The sequence below is a fragment of the Hypomesus nipponensis genome, chromosome 2 (genome assembly GCF_054491055.1).
Source record: "Hypomesus nipponensis isolate SF chromosome 2, ASM5449105v1, whole genome shotgun sequence".
NCBI lineage: Eukaryota > Metazoa > Chordata > Actinopteri > Osmeriformes > Osmeridae > Hypomesus > Hypomesus nipponensis.
The window spans coordinates 8507729-8525449 of NC_140362.1; the positions used below are offsets into that span (position 1 = coordinate 8507729).

General features: G+C 40.7%; 1 protein-coding gene and 2 pseudogenes across 2 annotated transcripts in view; 2 read left to right on the top strand and 1 right to left on the bottom strand.

The window, feature by feature from the left end:
- Window positions 1-17721, top strand: part of LOC146300657 (CUB and sushi domain-containing protein 3-like) — a 238536-nt gene that overhangs the window by 148223 nt on the left and 72592 nt on the right. Inside the window, exon 5 of the mRNA XM_084709773.1 lies at window positions 16761-16968. Within this exon, the coding sequence (XP_084565899.1) occupies window positions 16761-16968 (208 nt within the window). The remainder of the gene's footprint in view (window positions 1-16760; window positions 16969-17721) is intronic.
- LOC146300661 (uncharacterized) lies at window positions 4315-6295 on the bottom strand (annotated as a pseudogene).
- On the top strand, window positions 6199-10933 carry LOC146300662 (uncharacterized; annotated as a pseudogene). The gene is made up of 8 exons (XR_014766585.1): window positions 6199-6445; window positions 6918-7054; window positions 7398-7739; window positions 7833-8044; window positions 8357-8583; window positions 8993-9140; window positions 9239-9348; window positions 10231-10933. The product of XR_014766585.1 is annotated as an uncharacterized LOC146300662 (transcript).

Consider the following 17721-nt stretch of genomic DNA (forward strand, 5'->3'; position numbering starts at 1 on the left):
CTAACCAACAAGAGCAACAAGTCTCTAAGCAAGAGTCATTGTGATCCTTGAGGAAACTAGCATTGGGTTCAGCAAACCATTCCTAAGTACCATTGTACTCCCGGAACAAGTGCGTCTTGAGCCTTCTCTTGAAGGTGGAGAGACAGTCTGTGTCTCTGATGGAGGTGGGGAGTTGATTCACCCCTGGGGGGCCAGGCAGGAGAAGAGTTTGTGTTGGGACCGGGCGGTCTTGAGCGGTGGGACCACCAGGCAGTTGTTTGAAGGAGACCGTAGGTGGCGGGTGGGTAAGGCTGGAGGAGAGACTTGATGTAGTCGGGTGCAGTCCCGTTCACTGCTCGGAAGGTCAGTACCAGGGTCTTGAATCTGATGCAGGCCGAGATGGGTAGCCATTGAAGGGAGATGAGGAGCGGAGTAACGTGGGAGCGTCTGGGTAGGTTGTAGACCAGGCGTGCCGCTGCGTTCTGAATCCTCTGAAGAGGGCGGGTTGCGCATGCTGGAGACTGGCGAGTAGCGAGTTGCAGTAATCCAACTTGGAGAGGACAGGGTGGAGTGCTCAGACAGGTATATCCTGATCTTCCGGATGTTGTAGAGGATGAATCTACACGACCGGGAGACCGCAGCAATGTGGGCCGTGAGGGAGAGCTCACGGCCCAGTGAGCTGGCAGAAGATGTTCCTGGCAGAAGTTCCTGGCAGAAGATGAGGAGGTCACCGTCGCAGATCCCAGGGTGATTGAGAGGTCATGGGAGATGGAGAATTTTGGTGAGGCTCGGATGGAGGTGGTGCTCGGTCATCCAGGTGGAGATGTCTGCGAGGCAGGCCTCAATCCTAGCTGAGATCCCCGGATTGGTCGGGGGGAACGACAGGTACAGCTGTGTCATCAGCGTAGCAGTGGTAGGAGAAGCCATGGGAGGTGATGATAGGTCCAAGTGAGGTGGTGTACAGCGAGAAGAGGAGGAGTCCTAGGACAGAGCCCTGTGGGACACCAGTGGAGAGCTGACGAGGGTCTGACAGACGAGGGTCTGACAGCCTCCCCAGGAGACCTGGTAGGATTTTCCCGACAGGTAGGATGAGATCCACTGGAGTGCAGTGCCAGGGATGCCCATCTCAGAAAGTCTGTAGAGCAGGATCCGGTGGTTAACCTTATCAAACGCTGCAGAAAGGTCCAGCAGAATGATGACGGAACACCTCGAAGGCGCTCTGGCAGACTAGAGGGCAGTGGTGACTGAAAGGAGGGCAGTCTCTGTGGATGGCTTCAGTCTCAGGCCTCAGTCTTTTTGGGGTCAGGGAGAAAGCCCTCAGAGACCGCCTTGCTCGTGGAGATTTCGTATTTGTCCACTTTCAGGGCCTCATGTACATATATTTGCAAACGTAGCGTTATTAGCGCCATGAGCAACCCGCATATTGTGCAGTCTGTAATACTTGAGTTTACGTTGTATTTACGAAACCTGCAGTTCATCGGGTAATCGGCGCCTTTCTCCGCCCACTATACTGTAACCCGCGAGCATTTAAACGCGCAATTAAATGGGCCTCTTTTTCTCTCATGGATCAGCCACCAAAGTCAACAGCAAAAACAAAGATTTAGTGATACCAAAATTGATGTGCTTGTTTCATGAGGTAACAGCAAATTTAAATATTATACAAGGCCAGAATTCCACACCGACCACAAAAAAAAGCAATCTGGACCGAAATTACAAATTCCAGTAACTGTAACATTGCATGGCTGCTTAATCTGTAATGCATAATGATTTTGTGTTCACTCAACTGATAAAGTGTGATCCTTGTGGCAAAAATCCATTTTTTAGTAGTAATACTAATCAGTCAACAGCTTTGCATCTGGTTTTCAGTAATATAGCATATAAAACTAATAATGGTGATTAAGAGGTTCATTTTCAATCATATAATCCATAACAATTTCTCCATCTTCATAAATACAGCAGTGTGACGTTTTTTCCACAACAGTATATGCATGACACGGAAAAGCGCAATTTGCCATTTTCAGTGCGACAGGCTGTCTGCGCTTTTACCTCAGTGCGGCATGTTTGTACATACCTTGCCATGCTTTTATGCGCAAATTGCTAAACAAATATACCTGAAGTGGACGCAAAAGCGTTAGTACATGAGGCCCTCAGAGTGATGCCTGCCTTCTCCAGCCTCTGTAGCACAGCATTGAGTCGGTTATCGTGCTCTTCCTGGTCCGGCCCCACACCAGTATGCCATCGATGTGGCAGACCACACCTACCAGGCCCTCAATGACCTCAGCCATCATGCGCTGGAAGTCTGCAGGCGCTGAGGCGATACCGAAAGGATGGCGGTTAACAGGGGCGATTCTAGGATCAGACCTTTAGGGGTGCTCAGCCCCCAATGAGAATGTGCCATGAATACACTGCAAAAACTGATTTTTAAGAAAATAAAAAAATCCTTATTTCTAGAAAGTTTGTCTTATTTCTAGACTTAAAAGAAGAAAAATCTTGCCAAGCATATTTCACATAAGGAAAATTGTCTTATTTTGAGAAAATATATCTAACTTTTTCTTAATAAGATTTACCAACTAATATCAAGCTTGATTTAACTAGTAACAAGGTGTGGACATATTTTTTCAATTATCCCAGCAAAGGAACAAGCATATCTTCCTTATTTTAAGATTGAGACCACTTGCACAACTTCTCAATTTAAGAATCTTAGGAAAAAAAAAAATCATTTACATGACAAACATGAAAATACAGTTTAACATAACTGTTGACTGATTGGGAAAAAGGTATTAAACAGTTTTATGTTGCCCACCACCTTCTTACCAAATACATTTCAAAACTTTCCATAACATTTCATAACTTTTTGCCAAATTTCCATGTATATCTTATGAGCCACAGCTGTTGTAATAACAGAATAACAGCGTGCCTTTTACAACACATCAGATGAGGCTTTGTGTAGCCCAATCACATCCCCAAGGTAATATTTCATTGGGACAGACCATATCCTTGTGAATAAAGCTGTAATACGGAGTGAAATCTACAAGGTTATCGACAGATACCAGTTCAGTTGCTTGTGCCAAGTTTGGGATCTCTATTTGATATGCCATATAATCTCTATCAGAACAAATGGTGTTGTACGGCATGAACTCAAAACAATAGAATGATGAATTAATCACATAGATATTTCTTAAAAGTCCAAATTCTGGCAGATCAGAATTAACATCACTCACAAACAATGACTTTTCCCGTATATACACACTTTATTTATAATGGGGCAATGCCTTCCAGTATTACATGCATGATGTCTTGGGGTGTTTGTTGGATCAAGTTAAAAGCCGGGAATTCAACCAGTTTACTCCTTCTGTTGATCCCAAATGTAGTTTTTAAACTGTTTCTAAGATACTCAGTATTGGCCCTCTCAATATCACTACACTGTGATATGTCTCTCTATTGTTCGTTCTTCAAAGTAATCCTCGGTGTAATCCTGGACTCAGATTTGAATTTCAACTCCCACATTAATTAAGTGACCAAAACTGCTTTCTTTCACCTGAGGAATATAGCAAAGGTACAACCATTCATAGACCAAAATGATGCAGAGAAGTTAATTAATGCTTTTATATCCAGCCGGCTGGACCACTGTAACGCACTTTTCGCTGGTCTTCCCAAAAAAACACTGAAAGACTACAGCTCATTAAAGATTCTGAAGCTAGATTATTAACCAAAACTAAAAGGAGAGAACACATTTGTCCTGTCCTAGCTACTTTACACTGGCTCCCTGTTACCTTCAGAATTGACTTTAAGGTCCTATTCCTCACATACAAAGCTCTACACGGACAAGGACCTAGCTACATTGCTAACTCTCTTATAAACTACACACCAGCTAAAACAATGCGATCATCGAATGCTGGCCTATTAGAGGTCGCCAGAAGCAGCCATAAGAAGATTGGTGATGCTGCCTTTGCCAATTACGCCCCAAAACTATGGAATAAATTACCCATAAATATCAGAGAAGCAAATACGCTAGACATTTTTAAAAGACAGCTCAAAACCTACCTTTTTACCAAAGCATTTAACTAATTTTTATCTCAGAAGGGCCTTACGACTGGTAGTAGTTATATTATTGTTTTAACAGATTTGCTTTGCATTCCCGCAAAGATTGCGGCTTGTGTTTGACTTGCACTATTGCTTATGTGTTACATTTTATCAATTTTTGTTGAGTTATTGTATTTTGTTATTCTGTAGTTTCTATTATTATTATAATTTTACTCCGCAGATAGAGTGTGGCTTGTCTGGTTTGTTAAATGTTTTAGATCTATTACTTTTATCACTTGTATTATTGTTTTTGTTGATTTTATGTAAAGCACCTTGAGCTGCAATTCCTGTATGAAATGTGCTATATAAATAAAGTCTTACTTACTTACTTACTCATCAAAATACAATTGCATGTCCTCAAATGTACATTCACACTGCCTACATTTCTTAAAAAAGCAAAACCAACACCCTCTTTAAAACCACAAAGCTCATGCTGAGCTAAAGTGTCCCCACATATCGAAAATAATGCTCCATATATTTCACGTTCACCATTCCCAATTTGAATTCTAACACCTTCATATAGCCTTACTAGGTCCTCATGCAGCCTTCCCAAAATTCCATCAACTCCACATTCAGAGAGTTGGCTCCTCTTTGCAATGGCGAGTAGGCGAATTGAAGCCAGTTTTGATCTATATTTTGGATTAATGTTTCCAAGTGTATAATAAAACATTACCAACTTATTATTGGAAGCATGAGACCCAAGTGGGTTGCAAAGTTCAATGTCATCCGCGTAAAGGATTATCTGTAAGGCAGAGGGCCGGGCAGAAAATAAAGGGTGTGATTTCATGAATTCTCCATCTGTAATGTCATACTTCTGTATTTTTGTGGCTCATCTATCATTGCAAGGACTTTTGGATGGGACAATAACTGTTCCAGGCTTTTGATCAGAGGAATATACTGAAAACATTTGGGTATGGTAGAGAGTACTCTTTTTGCTCCTTTTTTAAGAAAGCAAGCAGTATACCCAACAATAGCTTCCTCTGACTCTACAAAATGGAAATGGTCCTTAATCACACAGTCCTGCCTGTACGTTGTTGAAACAGAGGCAAACGGATCCTCCAACCGGTCAAATACTTCCAGAGCCTCCTTTTCAAGTCCCACTTCCCAATCACTGCTATAAGCAGAGCCTGTTTAAGGAGAGCCTTGCCACTCCCTATTAAACCCCATTGTACCGAATTTGGCTGCAGTTCCACCAGAGTTCCACTGGGGGTGATCGCGAGCGAGTGCATGTTGAATGGGAGTCTATGGAGCTAAACGGCTAAATTTGTCTCTTTCGCCTGATTGTCGTTGAAAAATCTCTGATTTGATTGTAGTTTGTGCATGTTCAACATGGATTATAGGTCGAAAATTGAATGAACGAGTACTTATGTCCTTTTGATTTCTTACATGGTGAGTCGTTGTTGCCCATAACACGCTAGCATTCTGCTACTGAATGCTGATTCGTTAGTAAAGGACTGATACGACCAGAGCTCCCGCTTGATGGCATCCGAAGCGGAATCAGAATGTCGGAGCATTAGCAACATTAGCAACAACATTAGCAAGCCAAAACTCTTTCAAGCATGTGTATTGACAGGGAGAGCCTAACCTGTCAGCTGTGTTGTCGATGCCCTGAGAAAAAAAAGTAAGTGACCAGAGCTTGCCGTCAGGCAGTAGCTCTGGTCGTACGATGTGTATGACGTCAATGACATTTTCAAAAGCTTTTTAGAACAGGAAGGCGACTTTCAAAAAATCTAAAACCCGGCAGTGTGTATTTTTTTGGCCTCCCCTTTCGAATTCAGAATTCAAATTACTGGACAAAAAATTATATCCTGAGAAAAGTGGATTTTGAGGGGTACCGCTCCATAGACCTCCATTCATTCTGCACTCGCTCGTTAGCGCCCTCACATGGAATTTCAACCAGTTCAGAACCCGGAGGTTTCCCGAGAGTGGCAGTTCTCTCTATATTAGACATTCTCTGCTATAAGTGAAGCCAAAGCGTAGTGTTTCATTGGAGCGACCTGTTTGGTTTATCACATGAGCTCATCAAGGGGAAGTGACCATAAATCTGTGTTTCATAAGAGCAGCAACCAGTCATTAATTAATTATCTCATACATGGGCTTAATATTTAATATATTTGAGTAAAAATATGTAAATTAAATGTATTTTTATTTTTAATCTCGGCAAACCTAAGCTATTTCGACCGGCCGCACCGCGCACACTGGAAATGGTACATTCCAAATGTTTCGGCGGCATTCTGTGGCGAACTGGGCGCGCAGCGTTAAACGACAGTTTGCTGGATTTCAAATGCAGTTGTATTTCTGTTGCAACGAGTATTTTTGGAATCGCGATAGCCTGCTGAGCTAATGGATCAACTGGACGAAGTTGCAATTGCTACACTAAGAGGTACGATATATTGTTACGTTATCTGTTCCCATTAACATAAACGTGTTTATATTTGATTTGTCTAACCTGCCTTGCTAGGTTGGCTTGTGTGCTAAAAACCCATGAAGGGTTTTTTTTTTACGCTAATGTTGTTTACGATGTTTGACGCTCGAAACCTTTACTGGCAGCTACGAGTATGGCATAAATAACAGTCTTACAGCTAATTCCACATTGTGATTTTAAGGATCCTCGTAGTTGAACGGAATTAATGCCATCCTGCAAGGCAGATAGCGTGGTATCGAACACAGGAGTGATGGCTTTCATGTAACAATACACATAAGTCCAAATATTTTCGAACTGTTATACATATACATATATATATATACACATATAACGTTCTCTAACTGTCTCTAATTGTCTCAAACTCACAAAACTCACTTGTCTATATTTGATTGGCTCAGTGTCTTGGCACTAACTAAATATTTTTCTATAGCTGCCAAGATTAGAGAAGACTTGCTGCCTTCCCTTTCTCGGGATGAAATCAAGGATCTGTTTCCTGGTCCTGAAAACTTTCTCAGGCGGCGGGCTATATGGCTTGTTGTAAATAAAGATGAAACGGTCAGTTCAAAGGTATGCACATTAAGTTAAGACGAGGTGAAGTGCATCCATAGGCCTATGTGATACCATCAATTTACAAATCGTTTCATTTTAAAATGTATTTATTTTAGCTAATTCTTAAATAAAATTAAAAAAAAGGTTTGACCAGTCAGTGTAACCATAATAAGTCCATATTTAACCTAAATTTAGCATGATCTTTTTGTTCAGGTATTGCACAGGGGTGTTGTCAGTTCTGTTGTATGGGCTTTACATTTTGGCTGGGCCATATGATTATTACAGAGCAAAAAATAAATAGTTTGGGAATACATAATGACAAAGTTATCCTATGAAATATGTAATTGTGAATGTATTTTAGGTGGAGACTGCTGCGGAACAACCACAGCCATCAGCGACTGGAGGCAGTGGTTTTTCACGAGAAGTGCCCAACACTTCTAAGTTTGTGGTTATGTCCAGCCCAGAATTCATAGTTTACACAGACAGTGAACTTGAACAGGTGTGACGCTCCTACTTCGAGCAGAAACGGATGGGGACTGAGTACCTTGTGGATTTATCTAAGGAGCTCTTCTGCCGGCTCATAAGAAACACTAATATGATCTCAATTTTAAGAGCCACAGAAGATGCCAGATACCCCACCAAACCAGAGGTCAATGCCATGACAAAGCGATTGGTGGAGTATTATCCAATGGTAAAAGACTGGGTAAGTATTTTTTTTATCTCCCCTTTTGATTGTGGTTTTATTTTTATTGTGAAAACATTGTCATGTGTCATGTTTACTGTTTTTACCCGGCAGGAGCATGTGGCCAAAAAGCTCATGAAGAGGCTATCGAATGTAAAAAGCCCAAAGAAGGGCGTTCCTCCTTCAAAGAAACAACGGCGTGAATTAGACGAAATATCAACTAGTGACTATGATTGATGGGGATTCAAGTGCTTCTACGGTCATTCTTCAACGGTCCCCAGTCAGAGCCAGCACCCCAGTGCAACACCTGGATAGCAGTGATGAATGTATGTATTCAACTCAATACACTTTGTTTACATGAGTTTTTGTGAGAAGTAACAGCTAGTCTCAAGTTGTCCCGATTCATTTTTGATTACTGACATGTGTGGGAGAGATTTCTATGCTAAATGTGCAACAACAACAAAAAAATAGGCAAAAGTATTAATCCAGGGATGTTAGTATTCTAACAATGCAATACTGTAACAAAAAGTTACAGAGAATGACTGAGTCCTGTTACCTGCTATGTTCCTCCTACTTTATTTGGAAACCTAATGTTGTTTTACACCTCTAACCCCACCCTCATCCTTTTATTCCTTCAGGTGGTTCCGGTGACCTCTTGGACAGCCAGAAAACCCAGGCAAGGCACTACAAGACACTGCAAGAGATGTGCCGGTCCAAGAAGCCAAACAAAGCTTCAGTAACCCATTTGCTGAACTTGGAATTTGAGTCGAGAAGACGCTTCATAACCTCTGACACTCTAAAGGAGCAAGACCGACCCAACAAGATTCTGGAGGCATATTCTTGTTTCAAAGACTTGATCACGTAAGTGAATCCCCTCGAAACCTTTTTGTAGCTTTTAGTACATATTTGGGGCTACTAGGGTCCTTTAACATATCTACTACTTATGTTCACCACTATTGGGCAATATTCAAATGTGCAATAACCCACACTGCATATCACACTATATATAAAACCATACTTATATTTTATAGTGTCTCAACTGTGTACCTTACCACCACCACTTACTTCACTATTTAATTCCATGTTGTTATATTTTCTCTACGTATATATGTTGGCACTGGAAAAGGAGTTGCTTTTAATCTCTTTGTACATTTTTATAGTGACAATAAAGGCATTCTATTATCACCATTAGGTCTTATTTGAAGAGACATCAGTCATCAAAATGTTGGACCAGCAATGGAAATTATTTACACCTGTTTTTTAATGTGTTTCAGGTCTTGGATGAGTTGCAAAGGATAATACAGCCAAACAATGCCCACTACGTCTCAGAGATGAAGACTAGATGGAACGACTTTTATTCAAAGGTCCAATTTTATGGGGCGATGAAAAAAGTGATGAAACCCCCTAAAACATTGGATGGAGGTGAGATCACTGTATACCTTGATTTGTCCAAGTTTATTTTTTGAGATCTGATGAGTAGTTACTCATACTGCCTTGTGTTGTGCTTTCTGTCAAAATAGTGGAACATGCCACTGCTGTGTTCAGAGTCCTGCCACTGCTCTTTCCATCCAGCACTTTGCCACCTAAGAAGCTAGGTGCAAGCAGCGAGCCTGTTTTCCATGTCCTTAAGGTGAGACAAAGCATTTAATTTTTCAGTTGTTTCAGTTACTCATGCACATCAGGTTAGGGCTGCTCGATTATGGAAAAAGAAATGTGTCATGATTATTTTGGTCAATATTGAAATCACGATTATTCAACACGATTACTCATTAACCTTTGGATATAATGGATAGTGTCCAGGGTATAATGTGTCCTTTATCTCACAGAAAGAGTCTTTGGAACTAAACTCACCACTCAACTTTGTGCCAAAATATGAACAATAATGTCGCCGTCAGTGGATTTATTTGCTAGATAACCTAATCCAGCACATAGAAGGTACCTTAGAATAATGTTACGTGAAGTAGCTGATTTAAAGGAGAATTCCTGTTGATTTCAACACGTAGCTCTGTTGTTTGTAAATTTGGAGTGTTGTTAGTAGGGAAAAAACTAAAATAATTGGTGTTGCCTACACCGTGTTATCCTCCTGCTAAAGTTTGCACCCAGGACGCTGAAACAGGGCAAGTTTTAAACGTGGTTATAGCCTCTTAACATCTACGAAATGTCATTACAAGTGCCTACCCATGTGAAGTGGGAGTCAGATGACTGAGCGGTTAGGGAATCAAACTATTAATTAGAAGGTTGCTGGTTCGATTCCCGCACTTGCAAAATGACGTTGTGTCCTTGGGCAATTCACTTCTTCAACAGAGACGCGTAGAAATCGACCGTAATTCTCCTTTAAAGTCCCTGCTCATTTTACATACAGTTTAACAACAAAACAAGGGAGGAAACCTGAGGGAACCTAACTTTGTTTTCATGTTGGTTTGCAGTGGTATGCATTTTTTTGGAAGTATCCCAGTCCAGCACTAAGTTTGTGTTACTTGTGATTTCCTAAACTTCCACTCTTGTCATCTAGGCTTCAGAGGACCCTGATGCATACTTGAGCAAGCGACCCCTGTCTTTTCCAGTTATACTTGTCTGTGAGGAGAACTGCATGATCGCCATTGGAAACACACCAGTGACCACCTTGGACAGGAAGAAGTTGGATGAAGGCCTGCTCTACCTCTTGGGGTATTACTATTGCCTGCACCTCACTTATCCAAAGTCCATTTCCAACATTCTCTCAGTATTGCAAACTGAGGTTCTCCAGGACTCCCTGCATGAACAAGATTCAACTGCTTCCTAAAAAAAAGCCATTGCCGAGTGGAGGTCCTTCCTTGAGTAATTGATATCTCTAAGATAAATTAAGTTTGAGAGGCAGACCCATTAGCCACGTGTTTGTTGATGTCATTGGGTAAGTGCGTCACTGAGAAAATGGTTTTTATTTTTATTTTTTTGAGAAAGATACGTGTTAATGCTGTCATTTCAAATATTCTAACTAGCAGCTGGAATGGAAGTGTTTTTTTGTTTTAAGAATAAATTATTTTAACTGTTGCTTGAATACCTGCATTTTTTCATTAATTTGGTCTATGTGACTGTGAAAATCTTGGTCCTGTACTCATTGACTCAGGGAGTGGATTAATGGATGCAGTGCATGTTAAGAAAGAAAAACCTTTCAAATTGTGTTGAAGCGTTGATTAAAACATCTATTAATAAAGAAAGAAATGCTAAAGACAAGATGCTTCTGGTGCCTTAATTTGAGATTAATTAACTTGTTTTTATTGTGCTGTTTTAAGACATTGTGTCATGTTTTAAACTTTTTTGGCTAGTTATTAACCTTAATTCAAGGTATAAATTCTTAGTCAGCTCAATTAAGAGAATTAAATGCTAATGAAAAGATTATGTATTAAAAGATTATGTATGATAGTTATTAATCTTATTTCAAGATATAAATTCTAATTGTGAATGTCTCAAATAAATATGATTTCATAGCTTGTAATTAAGATCAGTTAGCTTGAATTCTAGCCTTTTTGTCTAGTTTTAAGGCACATTCAGATTTTTCAGTGGCTAGACTTTTTTGCTAGTTTTAAGAATAATAACCTAGCTAATTTTTCTTACCCCATTGGCAGATTTTTTTGCTCAATGCAGATAATTTGACTAGATTTGGGAATATTAGGCTTATTTCTAGAGGGGCATTTTTTGCAGTGTACAGTGCCTTGCAAGAGTGCTAAACCCCCTTGCTAATATAATCCATAATTTCACTGGATAACAATTAATACATTTATGTATTTTTCTGCAAAATATTGAATCAATGAAAAAAACGAAGGATGTCCCTTTCTTCATGAACTAACTGCATCAAATGATAATAAACAAAAAATATAGCTGCAAGCAGCGATGCGGGTTTCTCCGCAAAATGGCAAAATATTATAAAAATGTACATTGTAGAAAGTCGAGAGTTGGACAACAAGAGAGCAAAACTACTTTATGTAGGGCCAACTACAATAGGCTGAATGGGGATTTGAACTCATGTGCATAAGGTTACAAGGCAGCCTCTCCATCCTCTCTGCTACACACCAACTGTTGAAAATGTATGAGTGGAAAGGGCAGAGCTTTAGCTTTGGTCAGCTTTGGGACAAAGGTTAAGAAACGGTTGACATTTCAAAGTGGAATTGCGCATGGTATTTCATAATGATGTCATCCTGTTTAACTAAACAGATATTCAAATTTCAGACAGGCTAAAAGACTGCTGCTGGATTCAAACCTACAACCTTATACTTGCTGGTCACTGTCCCAGTCCATTGAGCTATTCTCAGTGTTGAATATTGTCATGTTCAGTTACTGTATAAAAAAGTTAGCTGTTTCTTCTGTGATAAGAGTTGTTAGATTCAGCCAAAGTTTAAACTACTAAAATTCAATCATATTTTGACATGCCAACGTGAAATTGTTGATGGTACTTCAGAGTGATGTCATCTTGAACCCAATAAGGTTTGAAAACCATCAGTAAAAATGATATTTGATTTATTGACGCAAAGATATTGAGGCAATGTAGACATTTACATAAATACACCCCTTTCAGACATATTGTATTACATTTCTCATTCCATTTCACCCTATATAAAAATACACCTGCCCGCACACTAACCCCAAATCCATGCCGCAGAAATGCTGTAGCGGACACATGAATTTAGACGTCGACCAAAAATTGTCTCCCACAATCAAAACACATTGCTCGCAACACTGTTTCCAGAATTTCTCAAAGATGGCTTAGTCCGCTTTCCAGAACCACAGTCATCTTACAATGAAGAATAGCCTCATTGGTAAAAGGTCTATGGCACAGCACATGATGATCTCCTTGCCAACATAAATGTATGAGGCCGACTCTCACTTCCCATTAAACCACACAACATGCACTCTCAGGGTGACCAACAAGATTTTAACAAACAAACAGCAATATTACAAATATCTAACTGAACGAACGCAACAACTGAAATCCCTTGCATAGCTGTTGTTACCAAACAATTTACCACAATTCTTGGCGTTTTTTGACATGCCGCACTGCATGCTGGGAACCAAGAGCGCTGACGTTGATGATCTAGCTGTGCTCCGACTGCGTGATATGACGAGATGCTACTGACACGCGAAGGTCTCGGCGTCTCCTGAAATGTAACGCGTCTTTCTGCCTTGAAGCTGCGTGCGCATCATCAAGACCCTATGTATATGTCAAGAAAAACATCCAAGCTAAAAATTTCGCCAAATCTGACTGCAGCTTTGTATACCATATGTAGCCTACTGTGTTATGGTTGTTTGAGTTAAACAACTTGGTTAATGAATTCAAAGGCTGTTAAATGTCAAATACAACTATACATTTATAAAAGAGAAAGTTCCAATCAAATCTGAATTATTTTTAAACCTAGAAGTTTAAAAGACAACCTTTGCCTAAACTGACATGCACCAACTCAGAGAACTGAGTTTCAACATCCATTTACACATTTAGTCTCCATTTTTTACTCTACTCTTAAGGCATACCTATGTTTAACTTAATGTCTGCGCCTCTCTGTCACCAACTGTCTCTGGAGTGGGGGGTGGGGGCTTCACAGGGTTTCTACAGGTGTAAACAAGTTACATTTAAGACTTTTTAAGACCTTTTAATACCACTTCCAATTGAAATTAAAGACAAAATTTACGATGGAAATATACAGTTATCTTCCCAAACACTGATGTCTGTTCAATATGAACAGTATGGTAAAATGACAACAATCGGTTGAGTTTAAGTACATTGACTAAATGTGTGTAATGCAAAAGGATAACACAAAAATGGAATTGCTGTCCTAAATTATATTTTTTATTACACAATGGTGGAGCAGAAACTAGCAATTCCATGAATCCCATGGAAACAAAGGCAAATGTGTGAGATGTACTGATGTGGAGCACAAATCATCCAAGAAGCAGTACTTCTTTTGAATGGTTTTTATTCAGACGACTAATCATTGGATTCAGGTCAAAAGTCAATAACTTGAACTGGTTTCATTACTTAAGACACTAAAAGTCAGCAGCTTGGCATGCTGGGACATGGAAAGGATTAAACATTTAGATTTTCATCAAAGTAAAAAATGCTGGTTTGTCCTTTTTCATCAATATCCTCAAAAAAGCAGTCTGCAGAGCTACTGTGTCTGTGGGTGACTGTCTGTCTCTGGAAGGGCAAGCAGGGCCTGCAGGCAGGGGCAAGCAGGGCCTGCAGGCAGGGGCAAGCAGGGCCTGCAGGCAGGGGCAAGCAGGGCCTGCAGGCAGGGGCAAGCAGGGCCTGCAGGCAGGGGCAAGCAGGGCCTGCAGGCAGGGGCAAGCAGGGCCTGCAGGCAGTCAGTCAGGGCAGGCCAGGTGGATGAAGCTGTTCTGGGGTCAGGGCTGAAGAGAAGCTCTCCTGATTCAGATTCTGTCCAGCAAGAGGGGGGTAGTCCAGCAAGGGATCAGTTTTTCTCTCAGCATCCTCTGTTGAACTCTGTTGAGCAGGCCTCTGCATGACCCTCCAGATCTGTAAAAGTGAAAAAAGGATCAATGTCAGTTGTAAAAAATGAAGCTTTTTACATCTACACATGACATAAACTACGGTTTTGACTGTGAAATGCAGTGGCATCACTTGAATCCAAATGTGTTGAACTGATGGAGACTCGGCCAAACATTTGGCTCGATTCCAGGCTCTGGCAAGAATATTTAGCTCTATACTGGTCAATATACACATCTGACCAAAGACCAACAACTCGCCCTTTGCCTGTTAACAGTGATTCTGACTGTCAGAGTCCATTAAATAGGCTGACCGAGTGAAACTAGCCTGGCTAACGTAGGTCGCTTTCTCAGGAAAATGACAAATGAAATAGGCTTGTTTTGAAAGATCCTATATACTGGCTATGTTCAGTAGACTCTTTTCTACAAAAAGCAGCCCTCCCTGACGTTTTAGGACGAGAATTTAGTGAATTACGATATCGTTTTCACACTGCCAGTGAGTGAGCAAGCCGAGTCTGTCACTGAATCAAAGTCAAAACAATGTACCCCCGTGACGCAGTCTCACTCCACTTGCAAGTTTTCCAAAAATCACAAAAATAAGCGGAGCATCTGGCTACAAGCACAATTTCTACATCTCCTAAAGGCTTCCCTCCTCGAGGTTTGGTATCAAACACATTTTTGGTGTCGACCGAACTGTAAAATGGTGAACTTATGAACATGACGCGACCAAAACATGGCTGCCGCCTAAGCCTATGCGGTCTTCCTGGCGCATAGGCTTATTACAAAGACTCTCATGAGCCAAATTAAAATTCTGAGCCGACAAGTCTGTGCGGAATCGCTTGTTCTCCTAAAAGCTGCCCTCTACCTTTCTGATGAATTTGCCGAGATGCTATGATTCAGTAATTACACAGAGGGAAAATCTAGCTTGGTTTTCCATCACTTCAAACTCACAATTTAAAGGTCTCAAAGTGCTCAAACCTTCACCATCATTCAAGAGTAGCAAGGTCTAGCTTAAAATGTGTAAAAATAGGACTTACCGAACGTGGCTGCCTCCAACACGGCTTTCAGGTGATTCCAGTTGAAAACAACAATGGCCGCCAAAAAATAATTTATATTCGTAACGGCGAGCTGTGATTGGAAGCGAAATGAGGGTGAGGGTGGGGCTTGGTCAGCACACCATTTCCAGAAAAGATGTGTGTGCGTCTCGCCAAGCTCGCGCGTGTCAGTAGGTTGACCACCTGTTCCTCTTTGCGCTGTATAGCATAGCATTTTCAATATGCGACGTGCGGAACAAGGAGTGAAAATGCTGTGCAACACAACGCAAAGCGGGACAGGTGGTCACCCTAGTGTCAAGGGGCAGGATGAGTCTGTGAGAATTTGGAGCGCGCGCACTGTGGAGCAATTCAGTTGAATTCAATCATATATTGACATACCAAGGTGAAATTGTTTATGGTACTAGAGATTGATGTAGTCTTGAACCCTATTAGGTTTGAAATACAATCAGTCAAAATGATATTTGATTTATTAACAAAAAAAATATTGAGGCAATTTGAACATTTACATAAATACACTTCTTTCAGCCATTTTGTATTGCATTTCTTATTCCATGTCACCCTATGTAAAGACATGTATTCTACACATCTGGAACTAATTTCAAGTCGATTGGGTCTATGATTTATGAGTAGATGGGTTTTGAAGGTTGTACCAAATTTGGACAGTACAAGAAAATGTATAAGTCTGACAATATGGGTCCTTGAGGCTTTTTTGTTCCCTAAGAGAAGGAATGTATACCAATTTTCAGGCATTTTGGAGTAATGGGGCGCTGGGGAAATCACGTAGACTTCCGGCGTGTTTTATAGCGCCACCTATGGGCGCACATGGGCCACTAGCCATCTGGGAGTAATGAGTGACCTGTTGTATCATTGGGCCAAATTGGAAAAAATCAAGTCCAGGACTTTTTGAGCTATTGGGCCATTTAGCGGAGAAATGTAATAATAATAATAAGAATACTAACAAAAACAATAGGTTTCCTCCTACCGGAGGAACTATATAAACTATATAAAACTATATAAACTATATAAATTTACATTTATTAATTTAGCAGATGCTTTCAGTAAATATAATTTACTTTTCATTTTTCAATTTACTTTAAGTAATCAAATTAATGACTTGAGCAGAATTAAGTTCAGCCTATTGATTCGGCCTGCCACAACGGCCCCAATTTCTCACGTGGCCCTTCGGGAAAATGTATTGTCCACCCCTGCTTTAAAGGTTCTTCTATTATTTATTGTTCTATTGAGCACCCTTTAATTTTTGTTGAGTGTACAGAGTGAAAATGTCATGAGCATTTTGGCATAATAGCCTCCCATGTTCATTTAATATTTGACTTATATTGGCTTCTTATCTTGTAGGTCTTAGATGTTGTGCATCTTAAACCCACTTTCATCTTACTAGGTTGAGAAAAGTGAACCAATCAGGGACATACCTGTAGGCCATGTATCTCAACTGGGCTGTACAGCATTGCATTGATCTTATGTGAAATTGTGTGTACCTTCATTTGATTGGCAGCGGAGGACACCTGTGGTGGGACAATCAGGGGCTCCAGTGGCATCATCTTCAGCCCTGATTTCCCAGGTGACAGCTCCAGTAGCGGGGACTGTAAGTGGACCATCCTGGCCGACCCTGGAGATACCATCTTGCTGGTATTCACAGACTTCCAGGTGGAGGAGAAGTCCGGCTCTCTGGAAGTGGAGGGATCAGAACCTCCAAATATTTGGTGAGTCAGGATTACATGCTTAGTTTCTGACTTTGTTGTTGTGTAGCCCATTCAAATGGAACCTCCCTCCCTGGGATGTCAGTGTGTATCCCATTCATGTGCCCAATGTTTACAGAAAGGTCCTTGTGGTTCATGCTATAGAATATTCTAACTAGGTTAGTCAATTGCAAAAGTAACTGTATCTTACAACTAGAGAAGGTACAATTTCTGGGGAAATTGTTTTTTTTTTTCTGGGGAAATTGTAGGGTGTGCTTGCTTTGCATCGGGTTAGAGGCAAGCTAGCTGCTGTTGCTAGCCACACTTCACTGATTGTTTGAAAGAGCTGGAAATGAGAATGTTTCTTTTGACATAACAGTTTAGCAATGTGTGTGGCATTGAAGACAGTACTACACACAGTCAGAGGGCAAGCCGAGTCTGAGGCTAACGTCACAACAAGACGAGGTCTCACTCAAATTCCAAGTTTTACACAAATCACAAAAATATGCTGACCCACTGGCTGTCTTTGCAATCACCATATCTTTAAAATAATGCCCTCCCTTTTGATGTAGAATCGACACTGGTACGAAATTAAGAAAATACGCAATCGTCCATGGAGGCTGACGGGGCTCTCACGTAGCAAACAAATTTATGTTTTTACAGCAACCTACATTAAAATCTCACCACATGGCTGTCTTCACAATAGTCATATCGTCAAAACATTTCCCTCTTTCTGTTTTTTTTTGTGTAAAATTGAACTATAAAATTGCGAAAATA